The 22,153-nt window shown below is 35.1% G+C and overlaps 3 protein-coding genes across 3 annotated transcripts in view; all 3 read right to left on the reverse strand.

Annotated features, from left to right (window-relative positions):
* Positions 1-1,005: 1,005 nt before the first annotated feature.
* On the reverse strand, positions 1,006-3,188 carry LOC117343200 (histone-lysine N-methyltransferase, H3 lysine-79 specific-like; the record flags this gene model as incomplete). Its single annotated transcript, XM_033905536.1, is given in 3 exon segments — positions 1,006-1,050; positions 1,686-2,282; positions 3,123-3,188. Coding segments are annotated over 3 exon segments (708 nt in total), but the record flags the coding sequence as incomplete, so codon positions are not given.
* Positions 3,189-3,354: 166 nt separating this feature from the next.
* LOC117343266 (dynein heavy chain 10, axonemal-like) lies at positions 3,355-8,014 on the reverse strand. The gene is made up of 3 exons (XM_033905611.1): positions 7,952-8,014; positions 4,285-4,455; positions 3,355-3,666 (listed from the first exon to the last, which is right to left on the reverse strand). The coding sequence occupies exons 1-3, from the start codon at positions 8,012-8,014 to the stop codon at positions 3,355-3,357; spliced, it is 546 nt and encodes a 181-aa protein (XP_033761502.1).
* Positions 8,015-8,875: 861 nt separating this feature from the next.
* Positions 8,876-22,153, reverse strand: part of LOC117343199 (dynein heavy chain domain-containing protein 1-like) — a 28,663-nt gene continuing 15,385 nt past the window's right edge. The window contains exons 17-24 of the mRNA XM_033905535.1: positions 16,241-16,404; positions 15,769-15,967; positions 15,319-15,545; positions 14,658-14,811; positions 14,156-14,330; positions 11,812-12,030; positions 10,066-10,188; positions 8,876-9,894 (exon numbers count right to left, since the gene is read on the reverse strand). Of these exons, the coding sequence (XP_033761426.1) occupies positions 9,688-9,894; positions 10,066-10,188; positions 11,812-12,030; positions 14,156-14,330; positions 14,658-14,811; positions 15,319-15,545; positions 15,769-15,967; positions 16,241-16,404 (1,468 nt within the window). The 3' untranslated portion in view covers positions 8,876-9,687. The remainder of the gene's footprint in view (positions 9,895-10,065; positions 10,189-11,811; positions 12,031-14,155; positions 14,331-14,657; positions 14,812-15,318; positions 15,546-15,768; positions 15,968-16,240; positions 16,405-22,153) is intronic.

Below are 22,153 nucleotides of genomic sequence, written 5' to 3' on the forward strand. Positions count from 1 at the left end.
GGGGTTCTTTTTTTTTTCCCCCCTTTTTTTTTTCCTTTTTTTTCCCTTTTTTTTTATTTTTTTTTTTTTATTTATTTTTTTTTTGGGTGTTTTTTTTTTTATTATGTTTTATTAATGGTGTGTTTATTTTTGTATTTTTTTTGTTGTGTTTTTTTTTTTTTGTTTTTTGTTTTTTTTTTTTTTTTTTGTTTTTTTTTTTTTTTTTGTTTTTTTTTTTTTGTGTTTTGTTTTTTTTGTGTTTTGTTTTTTTTTTTTTTTTTTTTTTTTTTTTTTTTTTTTTTTTTTTTTTTTTGTTTTTTTTTTTTTTTTTTTTTTTTTTTTTTTTTTTTTTTTTGTTTTTTTTTTTTTTTTTTGTTTTTTTTTTGGTTTTTGTTTGGGGTTTTTTTTTGGTTTTTTTTGTTGTTTTTTGTTTTTGGTTTTGGGTTTTTGGGTTGTTGTGGGGAGTTGGTTTGTTTTTTGTTTTGGGTTTTTGGGTGGGGGTTTTTTGGGGTTTGGGGGTTGGTGTATGTTGTGGTGGTATGACTCTTGTTGTTTGTTTGTATGTGGTGTGTTGCTGGCTTTTTTTGGCTGTATCGTTGTGGTTGTTTATGATGTGGGGTTCTGCTTGTTGTGGTTTGTCATGTGTGGTGGTTGTTTTTTGGTTTGTATGCTTGTGGTTTGTATTGTGTTTGTTGTTGTGTGGTTTTGATCGATTCTGTTGTGGTTTGTATGTTGTATGTTGTGGTTTGTATGTTGTGGTTGGTTTGTATGTTGTGGTTTGTATGATGTATGTTGTGGTTGGTATGTTGTGGTTGGTATGTTGTGGTTGGTATGTTGTGGTTGGTATGTTGTGGTTTGTATGATGTATGTTGTGGTTTGTATGTTGTGGTTTGTATGTGTATGTTGTGGTTGTGTGTTGTTTGTGGTTGTTGATGTGTTTGGTGGTTGTTGATGTGTTTGGTGGTTGTTGATGTGTTTGGGGTTTTTTTGTTTTTGGTTTGTTGCTTTTGTTTGGTTTGTCTGTTGTTGTATGTGTTGTGTTTGTTGCTGTTGTTGTTTTTTGTTTGTTTGGTTGTTGTTGTTGTGGTTGGGTTTGGTTGTTTGTCTGTTTTGTGGTTTGTTGGGTTGTTGTGGTTGTTTTGTCCGGGGGTTTGTTGTTTTGGTTTTTGTTTGGGTTTTTTGTGGTTTGTTGATTATTTTGTTTGTGGTTTGTCTGTGTTTTGGGTTTGTTTGTTGTTTGGGTTGTTGTGTTGGTTTTGTATGTTTGTTGGTTTTATGTTTTATGTTGTGGTTTTGTTTGTTGTGGTTTGTTTGTATGTTTTTTTTTCTGTTTGTTTTGTTTGTTGGTTTTGTGTTGGTTTGTTTGTTGATTGTGGTTTGTATGATGTATGTTGTGGTTTGTTATGTATGTTGTGGTTTGTATGTTGTATGTTGTGGTTTGTATGATGTATGTTGTGGTTTGTATGATGTATGTTGTGGTTTGTATGATGTATGTTGTGGTTTGTATGATGTATGTTGTGGTTTGTATGTTGTGGTTTGTATGTTGTGGTTTGTATGATGTATGTTGTGGTTTGGGGTTTTTTTGGTTGTTGTGTGTTTTTTGTTTTTGTCTTGGTATTTTTTTTTTATTGTATGAACTTTGGTTTTTTTTTTTTGTTGTTTTTGGTTTTTTATTTTTTTTTTGTTTTCTTGTTGGTTTTGTTTATTTGGTGTCTTTTTGGTTGTTTTTTTTTTTTTTTGTTGTCTTTTTTTTTTTTTTTTTTTTTTTTTTTTTTTGTTTTTTTGTTTTTTTTTTTTTTTTTTTGTTTTTTTTTTTTTTTGTTTTTTTGTTTTTTTTTTTATTTTGTTTTTTTTTTGTTTGTTTTATTTTGTTTTTTTTTTTTTTTTTGCTTTTGTTTTTTTTTTTTTTTTTTTTTTATTTTTTTTTGTTTTTTTTTTTTTTTTTTTTTCTTTTTTTTTTTATTTTTTTTTTTTTTTTTTTTATTTTTTTTTTTTCTTTTTTTTTTTCTTTTTTTTTTTTTTTTCATTTTTTTTTGTTTTTTTTTTTTTTTTTTTTTTCTTTTTTTTTTTTTTTTATTTTTTTTTTTTTTTTTTTTTTTGTTTTTTTTTTTATTTTTTTTTTTTTTTTTTTTTTTTTTTTTTTTTTTTTTTTTTTGCTTTTGTTTTTTTTTTTTTTTTTTTTTTTTTTTTTTTTTTTTTTTTTGTTTTTTTTTTTTTTTTTTTTTTTTTGTTTTTTTTTTTTTTTTTTTTTTTTTTTTTTTTTTTTTTTTTTTTTTTTTTTTTTTTTTTTTTTTTTTTTTTTTATTTTTTTTGTTGTTGGTTATTTTTTTTTTTTTGTTTTTTTTTATTTGTCTTGTTTTTGTTTTTTTTTTTTTTTTTTTTTTATTCTTTATTTTTTTTTTTTTTTTTTTTTTTTTTTTTTTTTGTTTTTTTTTTTATTTTTTTTTTTTTTTTTTTTTTTTCTTGTATTTTTTTTTTTTTTTTTTTATTTTTTGTTTTTTTACTTATTTTTTTTTTTTTTTGTTTTTTTTTTTTTTTTTGTTTTTTTTTTTGTTTTTTTTTTTTTTTTTGGTTTTTTTTCTTTTTTTTTTTCTGTTGTGGTTGGTTTTTGGGGGGGTTTGTTGATTTTTTTGGTTTTGTTTGGGGTTGATGTTAAAGTTGTTTTTGTTAAAGATGTTTTGTTTGGGGTTTGTAAGGGTGGGAGTTGTGGTTTGTTAATGTAAAGTTGTGGTTTTGGGATGTTTGGTTTTTATTGATTTTGGTTTTAATTTTTTGTGGGGGGTTTGTTGTTTTTGGTTTGGTTGTTTTTCTGTTTTGGGTTTTTGGGGGTTTTTTTATTTGGGTTTTTGTTGGTTTTTAAATTTTTTGTTTTCTTTTTTTTTTTTTTTTATGTTATTTTTTGGTTTTTCTTTTTTGGGATTTTTTTTTTTTTTTCTTCTTTTCTTTTTTTTTTCCTTTTGTTTTTCTTTTTTTTTTTTCCTTCGTTTTTTTTTTTTTTTTTTTCCCTCCGCTTTTTTTTTTTTTTTTTCTTTCCTTTTCTTTTTTTTTTTTTCCCTTTTTTTTTTTTTCCCTGTGTCTTTTTTTTTTTTTCTTCATTTTTTTTTTTTTCTTCTTTCTTTCCTTTTTTTTTTTTTCCCCCCATTTTTTCTTTTTTTTTTTTTTTTTTTTTTTTTTTTCTTTTTTCTTTTTTTTTTTTTTTTCTCTTTCCTTTTTTTTTTTTTTTTCCCCTTTTTTTTTTTTTTTCTTTCTTTTTTTTTGGTTGTTTTTGGTTTGTTGTGTTGTTGGGTTTGTTTGTCCCCTTTTTTTTTCCTTTCCCCTTTTTGCCCCTTTGGTGTTTCCTTTAAAATTTTTGCCCCCAAACGGGGTTTTTCCCCTTTACCCTTTTTCCCCTTCCGGTAAAATTTTTTTTCCTTTCTTTTTCCCCCATCCGGTGTATTTTTTCCTTTTTCTTTGGGTGACACTATCAGGTATGTGTTTAGCCAGTTTAAATTCCCTCTCCTCCCACATCTTGCTGATCTGTGTGATTTTGACCTCAAGATCAAATTCCTCAATGGCTCCAAGGTAGATGTTATGTATGAGCTGGGCATGTTCCTCAAGGTCATACGCTAAAAGGTCAGCAACTGTGTACTGCTTCATGCCATCGTATGTCTCGTTCATACCGACAAAAATGGCCTTCCAGTGGCGCTCCTACAGCAGAGGGATACATAAACTACTTACTGGTGAACTCTTATGTTTATACATCCAGTAATGATCATTTCACTTGTAGGTTTACTAGTTAATAGAAAATGATTTGAACAATAGTGTATATTGATTATTTTTAGTATAGATTTACTGTTTCTTTGCTAGGTTTTTGCCTTATAAACAGCCAGGATCATTTTGAATCTCTATCAGTCCCCTTGAAGTAGCTCAAGAACAAGCAGGAGGTCCATCACATGCTATTCATAGTAATTGGGATAACAATACTTATTAAGACAAAACCACAATAGCTGAAGAATCTTCCATGAGAAACACAAACCGTCCCAGGTTCTACAGATTAAAAGCCTTGAATCACCTGTGATTTATTAACCAATGCTCTACTGACTGAGCTCTCTTGGCCCCCATATATTTACTCTTTAACATAACAAATGATTGGTAACATGAAAGACTTGTTAGATAAATTTTAATAATCTAAAACAACATACAGCGAAAAGGTAAAATAATTAATGTTTTTGTAACCTTTCTGTTAATCTTGCTAGACAAAAAAAAAAACCCAGAAATTATAGACAACCTTTGCTTTGTAACATAAGGAATATATACTATACATACCTTAAGAGCTTCGTTAGCCAGCTTATGAAGGGCAGGTAAGTTTTTCTTAAACTCGGACATGGATTGGAACCATGCCCCTAACACCTGGTCACCCTGAGGTAGGTAGGGTTTGAGCTGGGCGGCCGCTGACTGCCACTCAAACAGCTTCTCCAAACCCTTCTTGATATTCATCTACAATACACAGAAGGACCATTTAGTCATTAATTTACCAAAATTTTTAAAAAAAAGGGGAATTTCAATTTACCAATTTTTGGGTGGTTTTGGGGAACTTTGCATGATTATTAAAATTTCCCCAAACCGAAAGGTATTTTTTTTGCCCTTAAGGACTGAGGGACCCCCCCTTTTGGGTTAGAAAATTTTTTCCCACCCGTAATTTGTAAAAGTTGGGGAACATCTTTTTCCCCAAATTTTAAGCTAATTTTTTTTAAAAAATTGATTTTATTTTTTTCCCAATGGAACATTTTTTAATTTTTTTTCCCCCCCGCAGGAATGCGGGGTTTAAATTTTCTTTTTCCCCAAATTTTTAAATTAATAAATTTTTTCTTTTCCCTTAAATCTTTTAAAATTCAAAATAAATTTTCCTTTTCCCAAAAAAATCTTTTTGAAAGAAATTTATCCATTTTTCTCTCTTTTTCAAATTTGAAAAAAGGAAACGGCTCCTTTGTTTCCCCCATTTATTCAGAAAGGAAATTTACCCTTTTAAAACCCTTTTAAAGGGGCCTTATCTTGATTCGGTAACCTAATCTTCCCCCTTTCCTAACTTCATTTTGTTTTTAGGTTCTTAAAAAGTCCAATTTGGAAGTACAAACCCCCTCATTCCCTTTTTGGAAAATAAAAAAACTGTTCCCGTTCCAACTCCATTTTTTTGCCCTTTCTTTAAAAAATTTTTTTTTTGGGGGGAATTTTGTTTTTTCCACCTTTCTTGTCCCTGAAACTTGAGGGGACCAACATATTTTAAAAAATCTTGTTTTAAAACTAGGGTAAATTTGGAAAAAATTTTCTAAACTAAGGGGGCAAAAATTTTTTTTTTAAATTATAAAAAATAAAAAAAATGGGAAAATTTTTATAAAACCCTTTCATCTTCAAGCCTTTTTCTTTTTAAAATTTTAAATATTTTTTGGCCACTTTTTAAAACCTTTTTTAAAACTTTTCATAGCACTTTTTCCCTTAAACCCCTTTTTTTTAAAAATTTTAACCATAAAAACCTTTCCCCCAATTAATAAATTTTTTGGCACATTTAGCATCAAAATTGGACACAAATCAAAAATAAAATTGGCTTGAAAACATCCATAAATCATTTTATATAAATTTTTAATTTAATAGAACCCAAAATTTGGGTACAAACCCCCATTTTGGGAAAAAAAGGAAAAAGGGGGGCCTTTCCCAAATTGATTTCTTTTTGCCCCCAAAAATTTTTTCATCTTTAACACATCCCCCGGGAACAAAGAAAACAAAAATTAATTATATCCAAATCCAGATAAAAATTTGGAAAACCAATTTAAAATCTGGAAATCAAGCCATTTAAAATATGCACTTAGTTCATGAAATGCAATTAAAGCACTCATTAGATGGCACTTATGCAATAAACCAAAATTGAATTTAAAATTTGGGAAATTATTTTATTAAAATTGAAATCAAAATTAAATATTGGAAATTAAGAAATCAAGGAAATCACTGAAAATTTTTGGACCATTATGTCAGGGTTAAATAAATTTGGCAATGCCCAATATGCCAATTGCCAGGAACAAAAATGGGGAAAAAATGTTTAAATATTAATATTTTTTGAATTTTTTCAAATAGGGAAAAAAAAAACAAAAAATTTTTCCAAAGTGGGGCAATGGTATTCAGAAAAAATTCATTTATGTCAAGGGGGATTTAAAAAGGTTTCATGGTTTCCCCTTGATAAAATGGGTTAAATGGTGTCAGAAAAGTGTCAGTTTTTGTAGTTGTCTTAAAATTCCCATGGTATGGGGTATAAATTGACTTTGTAAATTTATGCAGAAAGCGGAAAACTTATGTCCTTGTAAGTTGGTAAAAAATCAATGGCAAGAATACAAAACGTTGGGTTTTTTTAATGGATGAATTTTAAAAAAGAAATTCATAAAACAAGTAATTAAATAATTATTTTGTAAGATTTAGATACAAGGAGCAAAAATTTTCGGGTAATTAAAAGAAATAGTTGAAAGAAATCTGGATGTCGGGTATTTCATAAGTCATTTGTTTAATATGTCAATTTATGTTTGGGAGTAAATTTTAATTTCCGCCAATGGCCCTTATTTCCTGAAAGTTTTAAAAATATTAAATTTTAAAAAACAAGGGGTTTTTAAGGGTTAAATAAACTTAAAAAAAAAACCCTAAATTTGGTTGAGAAAATACTAAAACCCTAAATTTTTTAATTTGTGTTTGAAACAAATTTGGTTTTCCAAAATTTAACAAAATCCATTTTAACCCTTTTTTTTTGGGGAACCTTTCCCTGTTGAGGGGGATTTCTCAAAATTTTAAAAATTTTATTTTTTTAAAAAAAATTGAAAAATTTCAAAATCAAATTAAAAATAAGTTTTTTAAATAAAAAAAAATAAACAAATCAACTTTTTTAAATTTTTTTTTATAAAATCAGTCCCCCTTTTAAGTAAATTTTTTTTTTCAAAAATAGTAACCTTTTTTCAAAATTTTTTTGTAAAACATAAAACAAAAAAGTAAAATTTTTTCCCAAAAAATAGCCCCCAAAAAACATTCAAAAGAATGGTCAACTCAAAACGTTGTAAAACCTAAAACAAATGGTTTTAACACCCCCCCCCCCCTTTTTGGGTAAAAACTTAAAAACAGCTTGGGGGTCTACCTATAGAATAGGATTGAAATATCTTTTTTTTGTTTTAAAAAATTCAAACTTTTTTTAATTAAAAAGGAATTTAAATCTAAAAAGGGTCCCATTTTTGTTAAAAATTTAAAAAATTTTGATTGGAATTGTTTTTAAAGTGAAAAAAGTTTTTTGGTAGTAGTTAAGATTGTTTGGTGATTATGTAATTTGTTTTTTGTGAGTGGAAAATGTTGTTTTGGTGGTGAGTGTAAATGTTTTTTTTGGTTGGAAAAATTTTTTTGTTTTGGTGGTGAAAAATGTTTTTGGTGGGGGGGTTTGGGTTTTTTGGGATTCGTTTTTTTTTTTGGTAATGTATATTTTTTTTTTTTTTAGTTTTTTTTGGGGGTTGTTTCTTTAGTAAGCTTTTGTTTTTTTTTTTTTTAAATTTAATTTGTTTTTTTGTGGTTTTCAAATTTTTTTTTTTTTTTTTTTCTTTTTTTTTTTTTTTTTATTAAATATTGTTGTTTAGTGAGTGAGTGTAAGATGTTGTTGTTTGGTGAGTGAGTGTAAGATATTGTTGTTTGGTGAGTGAGTGTAAAATATTGTTGTTTGGTGAGTGAGTGTAAAATATTGTTGTTTGGTGAGTGAGTGTAAAATATTGTTGTTTGGTGAGTGAGTACTATACTGTTGTTCGCAAGTGAGTTTAAGACACTCTTGTTTAGTGAATGAGTGTAAGATAATGTTGTTTAGTGAACAAGTTTATGATATTAATGTTTGGTGAGTGAGTGCATCATAATTTTATTTAGTAACTTGGTTGTTTGATAAGTGAGTTTGGAATTAGCAGACACAACAAACACAGCACACGTGTACCATGTAGAGGCTGGGATTTCTCATCGCCTCAACCTTCTGTTTCAAAGTCTTTGCTTTAGCCATACGCTGGAACCACAGGGACATAACAAAGGATTACATAAAGTCTAAATCATTGATGGTTCTACCCGGTGATACAGCTAAAGCAATAGTTTTTGTTGTAAACATTTTATGCTTTTATTCTGAATCATTTTACTTGAGTGCAAAGAAATATGCTCCCTTAACTCCTACTGAAACGGCTTGGTATCTTAATGGAGACACTTTGCATAAATCAAATGAAAAATTAAGATACAAATCTAGAGAAAATATTGCAAAAAACTGCAGGCTTAGACTCTTGAATGTAAAAGTGTAACAGTTAGATGTGAATTATTTTAAATGTGACTAAATTTAGTCGGTACAAATCACACGGGTCAAAACATGGGAAAATCAAAATGAAGAACTGATAAATGGTTAAAAATATCAGTGAATGGTTGGTTGTACAATGTTGGCGACTAATTGTCAAATTAAAAAAATATGTTTCTAAGGTTACCAAAGTGTAGAGGATTCGTATTCAGTTATACAACTATGCAATATATTCGCTCATTTATAAAATACACAACATACCTGCAATACGATCACTTATTTGGTATAGACTATATTTAGATACAATTTGTAACACATAAACTTATTTGGTATAGACTATATTTAGATACAGCGTGCAATAAATTCACTTATTTGATACAGACTATTAGGCCACAGTAGAAGATATCTTTGTTTTACATAACCAAAATTCTTGGGACAGGGGTAGCCTGTTAAATAGGCTTTGTTTTTTTAGAATGCTCTGTAAAGACAGAATTTCATATAAGTAAGAACTTAGTATAATGATTATATCACCACATATCCCTAATTACTCTCTTAAATGACTGCATCAACTATTGAAAGCCCTAATGGATGGATGGTCTTAATGGTGCCCCCTATGATCTACCTGTATACCAAATTATGTCAACATGATAGCTGTACTTAGCTGAGAAGCTAAACTACACACGATTCGACATTGTAGGGGAAAACAACACCAACGTCAACAGAAACATAACATATTAATCTCTTGTCAGCTCCTTTGTCAGACAAAAATATTTTAGAAAAATCTGAAATAATATATCATGATATCGGGGTGAATGTTTGGGGTTGGTAGGGTTACATCAAACAAACCTGTTATTAACTTTGGCCTAAGTTTGACAATACCAAACAATATCACCTCTCTAAGACAATATCAACAGCACATGTGGTGGTTATATTACAGCTAGTTACAGGTGACCACTACAATGACCACTACAGTGACCACTACAATGACCACAGTCCATTCTGGAGAGAGTTATCATTGGGATAGGATCACATAATAACAGGTATATGTGACTGGTTTGTCAGGTGAGATACGGAAAAGGAAAATTGTATCACTCACATCCTGACCCTTGATTTTGTAAAATAGAAACCAGGAAATATATATAAGATAATTCACTAATTATCAAATATAATCCTCGAGTAAACCTTGATCATCATTTCAGCTGAAAAAGTTCCTTCCCTTTAATTTGCTTAGACTACATGATGAAAAACTTTATATAATTTCACTGCTATCTGATGATTGTAAACATGATCTTATTGTGCAGCTTTGCTTGAGCAAATTTAAGTATTAGGTAAATCACTGCTTAAACTCTATGATGAAATAATATAAATGCCTCCGTAATCATGTTTCATGAATATGTTTAGATTTTCAGAGAAAAAAACATAAAGAAATTCTCCCAATCTACCTGGAAAGTGTCCTCCAGCAGTTTGGTCATCAGTGGTGTCTGGGTGTTAACAAACTCTGAAGCATCTTGCATTTGGAGCATGAATGCTTCACCCGCCGCAGAAACATTCTCCTCAATCTTCTCTTCCTCCGGAGACAGCTGACGATACCCCATCCTTATCACCTAAAAGTTCATCAAGTTTTACTGTTAAAAGTCTATCTCAAAGACAAGTTTTCCAAAAAATCTTAAATCTTCGTTTTAACATCAGCAGTCAAGGATGTTAGGATTTTATGCAATTTGGTGAGCATATACAGTATATTTTCTTCCTATTACAGTAAGTAAAATTTGATTTACCTCAAACAATGACTTGATATATTCCATTCTTTGTTGGTACTGAGGAGCATTTTTCTTGTAGATATTGAAGTTCTTGGCAAACCTTGCAAATGCGTCTACAGATGCACGTTTGTCTTTCATGTTCTGTGGAAACACAAAAGTTATTATCAGTCAGAACACAAACTAGCAGACATCTAAACATACAATAAGAATGGCGACTCAATCTACAGTATATGATTATATACCTATGTATAATACATACCTAAATGTAGGCCAAAGAGCCACCTTATTTTCCTTGTTCTTTCTTCATTTAATACATTTTCAAGTAATTATGAATTATTAAAGGGATGTAAATCCCAGGAAATACAGTAGGTACTGATTATAAGTAGCATGCAGTTGAAATAACAATTGGATAAGAGAGCAAAAACAATTCTGTGCACAGAAAAACACTGTAACCAGTTTTATTCCCTGTCCAGCAAAGTCCAGCCTGCTCCTCCCGCCCTGCCCTACCCTGCCCCTACCCTGTTCCTACCCTGTTTCTACCCTGCCCCTACCCTGTTCCTACCCTGCCCCTATCCTGCCCTACCCTGTTTCTACCCTGCCCCTACCCTGCCCCTATCCTGCCCTACCGTGTTTCTACCCTGCCCCTACCCTGCCCCTACCCTGTTTCTCCTAACCGTCCCTACCCTGTCCCTACCTCTGTTCCTACCCCGTCCCGTCCCTACGCGCCCGTCACTAGCCTCCTACCCTGTTCCCCTACCCTGTTCCTACCCTGGGCCCCTACCCTGCCCCTACCCTGTTCCTACCCTGTCCTTACCCTGTCCCTACCCTGCCCCTACCCTGTTCCTACCCTGCCCTGGCCCCTACCCTGTTCCTACCCTGCCCCTACCCTGCCCCTACCCTGTTCCTACCCTGTCCTTACCCTGTTCCTACCCTGTTCCTACCCTGCCCCTACCCTGTTCCTACCCTGCCCCTACCCTGTTCCTACCCTGCCCCTACCCTTTTTCATACCCTGCTGCCCCTACCCTGCTCCCTACCCTGTCCCTACCCTGTCCCTACCCTGTCCCTACCCTGCCCCTACCCTGCCCCTACCCTGTTCCTACCCTGCCCCTACCCTGTCCCTACCCTGTCCCTACCCTGCCCCTATCCTGCCCTACCCTGTCCCTACCCTGTCCCTACCCTGTCCTACCCTGCCCTACCCTGTCCCTACCCTGTCCCTACCTGCCCCTACCCTGCCCTTACCCTGCCCCTACCCTGTTCCTACCCTGCCCCTAGCCCCTACCCTGTCCTACCCTGCCCCTACCATGTCCCTACCCTGCCCCTACCCTGCCCCTACCCTGCCCTTACCCTGTTCCTACCCTGCCCCTACCCTGCCCTTACCCTGCCCCTACCCTGCCCCTACCCTGTCCTTACCCTGCCCCTACCCTGCCCTACCCTGCCCCTACCCTGCCCCTACCCTGCCCCTTGCCCCTACCCTGCCCCCTACCCTGCCCCTTCCCCTAATCTGCCCCTAATCTGCCCCTTCCCCTGCCCTACCCTGCCCCTTCCCCTACCCTGCCCCTTCCCCTAATCTGCCCCTTCCCCTGCCCTACCCTGTCCCCTACCCTGTCCCCTACCCTGCCCCTACCCTGCCCCCTACCCTGCCCCTTCCCCTAATCTGCCCCTTCCCCTGCCCCTACCCTGCCCTACCCTGTCCCCTACCCTGCCCCGACCCTGCCCCCACCCTGCTCCATCGGAAAACAACAGTAATGAAATACTGATACATACCTGTAGGACTTCCTCCATCTCCTCACAGAAACTAGTAGCCAGCGTCTTAGCTTCCTCAGCCACAAAGGTCACAACCTCCTGGTAGATGTAATTAAGTCTAGGGAGAAGGACTTCATGAATGGCCATACAGTCAATATAGAACAGGTTGTTCTCGGTGCTGAAACTTTTGTCAAAGTTCCGTATTCGTTCAGACCACTGTCGTAGCTCTGTCAGTCTTTGCTGTAATAAAAAAAATAAGGAAACCAAGATGAATTCCCACATTTGAAGTTTTTCAGTCTGAGCAGAAACTCGAGGCGTGATCTGGATAGTTAAAATTGGACACATTGAATATCTGTTACTCTAAGTACACATATTGTGTATGTGTATTTAGTGGTCTGTTTTAGTGATGTTCAGGGGTGCTTTAATTTGATGTTTAGGTGTTCTGTGATGTTTTGAGGAGGGTGTTTTGGATGTTCTCCACTATTTTTTCGGATGGTCTAGTGTGATGTTTTGAAGCGTTTTTGGTGCTTTGGGATGGTCAGTTATGTTTTGAAGTGTTTTTGGTATTCTTGGGTGTTCTGTGATGTTTTGAAGTGTTTTTGGTGTTCTTGGGTGTTCTGTGATGTTTTGAAGTGTTTTTGGTGTTCTTGGGTGTTCTGTGATGTAATAGGTGGCTTTGGATGTTTTGGTGTTCCATAGATTATATAATCTCTAACACCAACCACTAATCCCAGTGGACCCTGGTTAAAAGCCACAAACATCTCTGATCAACCCACCCTTGTCAGTAGACAGGTTTTAACACTGTCAAACCAACCCCTCAGTCAGTAGACAGGTTTTAACACTGTCAACCAGCCCCTCAGTCAGTAGACAGGTTTTAACACTGTCAAACCAACCCCTCAGTCAGTAGACAGGTTTTAACACTGTCAAACCAGCCCCTCAGTCAGTAGACAGGTTTTAACACTGTCAAACCAACCCCTCAGTCAGTAGACAGGTTTTAACACTGTCAAACCAACCCCTCAGTCAGTAGACAGGTTTTAACACTCAAACCAACCCCTCAGTCACTAGGGAGGTTTTAACACTATCAAACCAACCCCTCAGTCAGTAGATAAGTTTTAACACTGTCAAACCAACCCCTCAGTCAGTAGACAGGTTTTAACACTGTCAAACCAACCCCTCAGTCACTAGGGAGGTTTTAACACTGTCAAACCAACCCCTCAGTCAGTAGACAGGTTTTAACACTGTCAAACCAGCCCCTCAGTCAGTAGACAGGTTTTAACACTGTCAAACCAGCCCCTCAGTCAGTAGACAGGTTTTAACACTGTCAAACCAACCCCTCAGTCAGTAGACAGGTTTTAACACTGTCAAACCAACCCCTCAGTCAGTAGACAGGTTTTAACACTGTCAAACCAACCCCTCAGTCAGTAGACAGGTTTTAACACTGTCAAACCAACCCCTCAGTCAGTAGACAGGTTTTAACACTGTCAAACCAGCCCCTCAGTCAGTAGACAGGTTTTAACACTGTCAAACCAACCCCTCAGTCACTAGGGAGGTTTTAACACTGTCAAACCAACCCCTCAGTCAGTAGACAGGTTTTAACACTGTCAAACCAACCCCTCAGTCAGTAGACAGGTTTTAACACTGTCAAACCAACCCCTCAGTCAGTAGACAGGTTTTAACACTGTCAAACCAACCCCTCAGTCAGTAGACAGGTTTTAACACTGTCAAACCAACCCCTCAGTCACTAGGGAGGTTTTAACACTGTCAAACCAACCCCTCAGTCACTAGGGAGGTTTTAACACCGTCAAACCAACCCCTCAGTCAGTAGACAGGTTTTAACACTGTCAAACCAACCCCTCAGTCACTAGGGAGGTTTTAACACTGTCAAACCAACCCCTCAGTCAGTAGACAGGTTTAACACTGTCAAACCAACCCCTCAGTCAGTAGACAGGTTTTAACACTGTCAAACCAACCCCTCAGTCAGTAGACAGGTTTTAACACTGTCAAACCAACCCCTCAGTCAGTAGACAGGTTTTAACACTGTCAAACCAACCCCTCAGTCAGTAGACAGGTTTTAACACTGTCAAACCAGCCCCTCAGTCACTAGGGAGGTTTTAACACCGTCAAACCAACCCCTCAGTCAGTAGACAGGTTTTAACACCGTCAAACCAACCCCTCAGTCAGTAGACAGGTTTTAACACCGTCAAACCAACCCCTCAGTCACTAGGGAGGTTTTAACACTGTCAAACCAACCCCTCAGTCACTAGGGAGGTTTTAACACTGTCAAACCAACCCCTCAGTCAGTAGACAGGTTTTAACACTGTCAAACCAACCCCTCAGTCACTAGGACTGTCTGTAAACTCTTTACCTCTATAGTGTAAGCAGCCATGCCCTTGAACTCTTTTAAAGACTTGTCATTCCATTTCTTGCAGAAAATGTGTATTGGGTGAATCCAGGCCGCTCGCTCACAGTACTGGTCGATCTCCTCTAGTCCAGCACAAATGATCTTACTGTGCTCCTGGAGGGCTTGTTGGTACTCCATACTGTAACATGTTTCGAAATCATTTCAATATAGCCAACAGAAAACTGACTGCAGTCATTGAGACAAAACAGGTGGAATCATATAGGTGGTAAACCAATAGTCAATGATGATAATAACCTCTGTTAAGAATAATATCCGATGAATCTTTAAGAAATCAATTCTGCTGTGTGATGGATGTCCAGTCAGGATTTCTAGTTTCTATAGAGTTGTACATTGGAACAAGATTCAGAAACTGTTGTACATACTAAGTGTCCAAAGTTTACAGAAAATCCAGACTTTGTAGGCTAGTACATATGTATATGGATTATGAGATATCTACACTACTTACTCCTTGTCCAGCTTGTCCTCGAGGTTTGCCCGAGACAGTGGATCATACTGACCCATAAACCCCTCTCCCATCACCACTAGTCGTCTTTCATCAGCTCGCACCACCAAATCAGGAGTAGCAACCCCCATCAAATCCTGTTCTTTGGTCACTGTCCCTGCGAGTAAAATCGCAAATCACACCTTCTCTCCATAACCATCAACAGATTTGTCCTAGCCAGAGCCCCACTCAATTTGCACTCTTCTCCTTCTAGGATATCTTCCGGTCACTCGATTTGTAGCTCTTTGCTTCTGGAAGATCTTCTACCTCTTCCGTCTCGAAGCTGGAAGATTTATCTTCCAAGATGGCGGCGACCATGTTTTAAGTGTGCGAATGATGAGTTTCACTAGAGAAGGATTTATAACACAGCATGTGTTTGTGTCATAGTGTTTGAGAAAACTTAAAAACTTGTTTATTTTGGGTTATATTCTCCCGGTTTACTCGATTTACAGTTATAACGGAATGCGATCTTCTTAGAAGGCTTCTCTTCTGAGAAGAGTGCAAATCAAGTGGGTCTCAGAACTGAATGTCAGCTCTATATTCAAGATAAGTTACTAGAATGGACCTACATTTGAAAATTTAAGATTCAAAGTATGTCAATTTCGTTCTACTATAATGAACTTACCCTGACGGGGGAGGTCAGGTAGCATTACCCCATCATCCCCTAGAACTGACTTAGACATGCCCACTTGGGACTCTACATCTGTTGCCTCTCCTGTGGTTGTCTCCCCTGCCGTTGTTTCCCCTGCTGGTGTCGCCTGGGATGACATAGCTTTATCTCGGTCACCAAGATTATAGTGGCTGTCCTGCTTCAGGGAACTTTTTGCTGTGCTCTTTCTCCTCTCAGCGATACTAGATATAATAATACTTAGTCTGTATAATGTATGTACTAAACAGATATTCTCATTCTAGGACACAGATTTTGGAATGTAGGAAAGGTTAACACAAATGATAGTTGGAAATAAGTTAAAAATTTCTTGTTTTTTTTCTCAATATTTTTCTTTATTTTTGAGACTCTAAACCAACATGGCAGTGACAAACTGTACCAGACATATTCAGCTGATGATTAACCTACCGGACATTTTCTACAGACTTTGCTGCATCTGACTTGGTCGGAGCGGAAGATTCTGTGTCGTCTCCGAGAATATCCTGATCCGGTGGGACTGACCCATCGATAGGAATAGCATTACAGGTGAGAACAGTAGGTATGCCCTTCAGTGTGCTGGCAAGGACCTTAATGAACCGGTCAGAGGGAGGGGACAACCCCAACACGTCTAAAAAATACATCAATGTACAATTAAAATATAATATGGCATATGTCTTCCATCTTTTCTACCTGGAACAGTTCTGTGTTTCTGGCAACATTTATGAAATATTCAGAAGCAATGTAAAAATATTTCAATTTCTTAATAGATACTTTTCATAACAAAAATGTAATTTTTTTCTTTAATACAAAAGGTGGTTCTTAAGAATTAACACTTAGATCAAAAGAGCAAATTTCTGCCTTTGAACATGAAAGAGCCATGGAACTTAGGATGTATGGTTACCTTGTTTGGTGAGAATAAGGTTGGCCTTAAAGAATCCATCTCTGGGTGCTTCATCGCCGATCTTGAGAACCTGATCCACGAAGGAGATAACTTGGTTCTTACAGATGTAGAACATGTGCTCCACGATCACCTGGTCCACGAGCTTCACGAAGTTACCCAGACGCCTACAACAAAACACTAGTTTATACTCGCGTGTAACTCGTACAACAAAACACAAGTTTATACTCTCGTGTAACTCGTACAACAAAACACTAGTTTATACTCTAGTGTAACTCGTACAACAAAAGACTAGTTTATACTCTGGTGTAACTTGTACAACAAAACACAAGTTTATACTCTAGTGTAACTCGTACAACAAAACACTAGTTTATACTCTCGTGTAACTCGTACAACAAAACACAAGTTTATACTCTAGTGTAACTTGTACAACAAAAGACTAGTTTATACTCTAGTGTAACTCGTACAACAAAACACCAGTTTATACTCTGGTGTAACTTGTACAACAAAACACAAGTTTATACTCTAGTGTAACTCGTACAACAAAACACTAGTTTATACTCTCGTGTAACTCGTACAACAAAACACTAGTTTATACTCTCGTGTAACTTGTACAACAAAACACCAGTTTATACTCTCGTGTAACTCGTACAACAAAACACAAGTTTATACTCTAGTGTAACTCGTACAACAAAAACTAGTTTATACTCTAGTGTAACTCGTACAACAAAACACAAGTTTATACTCTCGTGTAACTCGTACAACAAAACACAAGTTTATACTCTAGTGTAACTCGTACAACAAAACACAAGTTTATACTCGCGTGTAACTCGTACAACAAAACACAAGTTTATACTCTCGTGTAACTCGTACAACAAAACACAAGTTTATACTCTCGTGTAACTCGTACAACAAAACACAAGTTTATACTCTCGTGTAACTCGTACAACAAAACACCAGTTTATACTCTGGTGTAACTCGTACAACAAAACACTAGTTTATACTCTCGTGTAACTCGTACAACAAAACACTAGTTTATACTCTAGTGTAACTCGTACAACAAAACACAAGTTTATACTCGCGTGTAACTCGTACAACAAAACACAAGTTTATACTCTAGTGTAACTCGTACAACAAAACACCAGTTTATACTCTGGTGTAACTTGTACAACAAAACACTAGTTTATACTCTCGTGTAACTCGTACAACAAAACACAAGTTTATACTCTAGTGTAACTCGTACAACAAAACACAAGTTTATACTCGCGTGTAACTCGTACAACAAAACACAAGTTTATACTCGCGTGTAACTCGTACAACAAAACACTAGTTTATACTCTCGTGTAACTCGTACAACAAAACACAAGTTTATACTCTCGTGTAACTCATACAACAAAACACTAGTTTATATTTAAATAGAACAAATAACATGATGATTGATATATAGTTACCATATTTATTTACATATATAAACATACTCATTCATAAAAATACTACAATTGTACATGGACACTAAAGTTCAAGATTATATTACACATACAACAAACATATAAAATATAAATTTGGCACATGGGGCAAGACTCAGCTATAGATGTCTGTAGAACTGGCTGTAACTCTTGTTACATTGCTCCAGCTCTACCATGAGACACTGCTGTAACTCTTGTTACAGGTCTATGTATCTGTCATACATAAGGCTGGCTGTAACTCTTTGGTTACATTGCTCCAGCATTATTTACTTATTATAAAATGGCTGGCTGTAACTCTTTGGTTACATTGCTCCAGCTTAACTTATAATTATGGCTGGCTGTAACTCTTTGGTTACATTGCTCCAGCTTAACTTATAATTATGGCTGGCTGTAACTCTTTGGTTACATTGCTCCAGCTTAACTTATACTAATGGCTGGCTGTAACTCTTTGGTTACATTGCTCCAGCTTAACTTATAATAATGGCTGGCTGTAACTCTTTGGTTACATTGCTCCAGCCTTTGGACCTATATATAAATAGTAGGTTAAAAACAGAACTGTTAGAATATTTTTGGGGTAATTTTCATGAGAGATTGGTTTTTTAACCAACCCTTATATTTATACATGAAAATACTGCCCAATGAAACGTCAATGCTTGCCAGTGCCCACTGATCATGATCTATAACTGAGTTTACCCAATTATTATGTTATATTATGTTTATGTCAAAATTACAATACCTGTTAATAATCATAGACTGTATCACATTACCCCCAAATGTACACTAATATTTGTACTTATATTACAGGTAGGTGGTTGGGGTGGTGGTGGTAAATCACAGAGAGAATAACATAAAAGCTGGCTCCAATGCTGCTGAGCTGGACAAGTGACGCTATCAGAATAACTCTAATCAGATGCTACTAATTAATGTCACGTGACTGGTCACTACGATAGGACTAATCAGATGGCTACTTCATGTCACGTGACCGGTCACTCCACTGGACCCCTCGGGCCCATATTATGTATATGGGATATCCTTCTGAACACATCTGTTTCTTATTAATCAATTGACTCATGATCATAAGTATATATCCGTACCATAAACATAGGTGTCACAAGACTCAGGCTAGCATTGGCCATATCTATTACATGTGAACATCTATAGCTATATATTGTGTCAAACAATGGACTAGTGTTGTAAATGTTATTTAACTATTTAAACCTGGCTTATCTACATAAGCCTCAATTTAAATAGAACAAATAACATGATGATTGATATATAGTTACCATATTTATTTACATATATAAACATACTCATTCATAAAAATACTACAATTGTACATGGACACTAAAGTTCAAGATTATATTACACATACAACAAACATATAAAATATAAATTTGGCACATGGGGCAAGACTCAGCTATAGATGTCTGTAGAACTGGCTGTAACTCTTGTTACATTGCTCCAGCTCTACCATGAGACACTGCTGTAACTCTGTTACAGGTCTATGTATCTGTCATACATAAGGCTGGCTGTAACTCTTTGGTTACATTGCTCCAGCATTATTTACTTATTATAAAATGGCTGGCTGTAACTCTTTGGTTACATTGCTCCAGCTTAACTTATAATTATGGCTGGCTGTAACTCTTTGGTTACATTGCTCCAGCTTAACTTATAATTATGGCTGGCTGTAACTCTTTGGTTACATTGCTCCAGCTTAACTTATACTAATGGCTGGCTGTAACTCTTTGGTTACATTGCTCCAGCTTAACTTATAATAATGGCTGGCTGTAACTCTTTGGTTACATTGCTCCAGCTTAACTTATAATAATGGCTGGCTGTAACTCTTTGGTTACATTGCTCCAGCCTTTGGACCTATATATAAATAGTAGGTTAAAAACAGAACTGTTAGAATATTTTTGGGGTAATTTTCATGAGAGATTGGTTTTTTAACCAACCCTTATATTTATACATGAAAATACTGCCCAATGAAACGTCAATGCTTGCCAGTGCCCACTGATCATGATCTATAACTGAGTTTACCCAATTATTATGTTATATTATGTTTATGTCAAAATTACAATACCTGTTAATAATCATAGACTGTATCACATTACCCCCAAATGTACACTAATATTTGTACTTATATTACAGGTAGGTGGTTGGGGTGGTGGTGGTAAATCACAGAGAGAATAACATAAAAGCTGGCTCCAATGCTGCTGAGCTGGACAAGTGACGCTATCAGAATAACTCTAATCAGATGCTACTAATTAATGTCACGTGACTGGTCACTACGATAGGACTAATCAGATGGCTACTTCATGTCACGTGACCGGTCACTCCACTGGACCCCTCGGGCCCATATTATGTATATGGGATATCCTTCTGAACACATCTGTTTCTTATTAATCAATTAACTCATGATCATAAGTATATATCCGTACCATAAACATAGGTGTCACAAGACTCAGGCTAGCATTGGCCATATCTATTACATGTGAACATCTATAGCTATATATTGTGTCAAACAATGGACTAGTGTTGTAAATGTTATTTAACTATTTAAACCTGGCTTATCTACATAAGCCTCAATTTAAATAGAACAAATAACATGATGATTGATATATAGTTACCATATTTATTTACATATATAAACATACTCATTCATAAAAATACTACAATTGTACATGGACACTAAAGTTCAAGATTATATTACACATACAACAAACATATAAAATATAAATTTGGCACATGGGGCAAGACTCAGCTATAGATGTCTGTAGAACTGGCTGTAACTCTTGTTACATTGCTCCAGCTCTACCATGAGACACTGCTGTAACTCTGTTACAGGTCTATGTATCTGTCATACATAAGGCTGGCTGTAACTCTTTGGTTACATTGCTCCAGCATTATTTACTTATTATAAAATGGCTGGCTGTAACTCTTTGGTTACATTGCTCCAGCTTAACTTATAATTATGGCTGGCTGTAACTCTTTGGTTACATTGCTCCAGCTTAACTTATAATTATGGCTGGCTGTAACTCTTTGGTTACATTGCTCCAGCTTAACTTATACTAATGGCTGGCTGTAACTCTTTGGTTACATTGCTCCAGCTTAACTTATAATAATGGCTGGCTGTAACTCTTTGGTTACATTGCTCCAGCTTAACTTATAATAATGGCTGGCTGTAACTCTTTGGTTACATTGCTCCAGCCTTTGGACCTATATATAAATAGTAGGTTAAAAACAGAACTGTTAGAATATTTTTGGGGTAATTTTCATGAGAGATTGGTTTTTTAACCAACCCTTATATTTATACATGAAAATACTGCCCAAACTCTGATAAATTATGATAATAATATAGCTGAGTGCATAGACCTGTAACAGAGTTACAGCAGTGTTTCATGGTAGAGCTGGAGCAATGTAACAAGAGTTACAGCCAGTTCTACAGACATCTATAGCTGAGTCTTGCCCCATGTGCCAAATTTATATTTTATATGTTTGTTGTATGTGTAATATAATCTTGAACTTTAGTGTCCATGTACAATTGTAGTATTTTTATGAATGAGTATGTTTATATATGTAAATAAATATGGTAACTATATATCAATCATCATGTTATTTGTTCTATTTAAATTGAGGCTTATGTAGATAAGCCAGGTTTAAATAGTTAAATAACATTTACAACACTAGTCCATTGTTTGACACAATATATAGTGTAACTCGTACAACAAAACACTAGTTTATACTCTCGTGTAACTCGTACAACAAAACACAAGTTTATACTCTCGTGTAACTCGTACAACAAAACACAAGTTTATACTCTAGTGTAACTCGTACAACAAAACACTAGTTTATACTCTCGTGTAACTCGTACAACAAAACACAAGTTTATACTCTAGTGTAACTCGTACAACAAAACACAAGTTTATACCCTCGTGTAACTCGTACAACAAAACACTAGTTTATACTCTAGTGTAACTCGTACAACAAAACACAAGTTTATACTCTAGTGTAACTCGTACAACAAAACACAAGTTTATACTCTAGTGTAACTCGTACAACAAAACACCAGTTTATACTCGCGTGTAACTCGTACAACAAAACACAAGTTTATACTCTAGTGTAACTCGTACAACAAAACACTAGTTTATACTCTAGTGTAACTCGTACAACAAAACACAAGTTTATACTCTAGTGTAACTCGTACAACAAAACACTAGTTTATACTCTCGTGTAACTCGTACAACAAAACACAAGTTTATACTCTAGTGTAACTCGTACAACAAAACACTAGTTTATACTCTAGTGTAACTCGTACAACAAAACACAAGTTTATACTCTCGTGTAACTCGTACAACAAAACACTAGTTTATACTCTAGTGTAACTCGTACAACAAAACACAAGTTTATACTCTGGTGTAACTCGTACAACAAAACACAAGTTTATACT

This window comes from Pecten maximus, chromosome 15 (assembly GCF_902652985.1).
Source record: "Pecten maximus chromosome 15, xPecMax1.1, whole genome shotgun sequence".
NCBI lineage: Eukaryota > Metazoa > Mollusca > Bivalvia > Pectinida > Pectinidae > Pecten > Pecten maximus.

Bases quoted from the DNA above. Each gene is read 5' to 3' on its own strand.
- LOC117343266 (XM_033905611.1), bottom strand. From the start codon at position 8,014: ATGGCTAAAGCAAAGACTTTGAAACAGAAGGTTGAGGCGATGAGAAAT. The intron at 4,456-7,951 runs GTACACGTGTGC...TGTGTATTGTAG, and splicing joins GAAATCCCAGCCTCTACATG to ATGAATATCAAGAAGGGTTT. The intron at 3,667-4,284 runs GTATGTATAGTA...CCTCTGCTGTAG, and splicing joins TGGCTAACGAAGCTCTTAAG to GAGCGCCACTGGAAGGCCAT.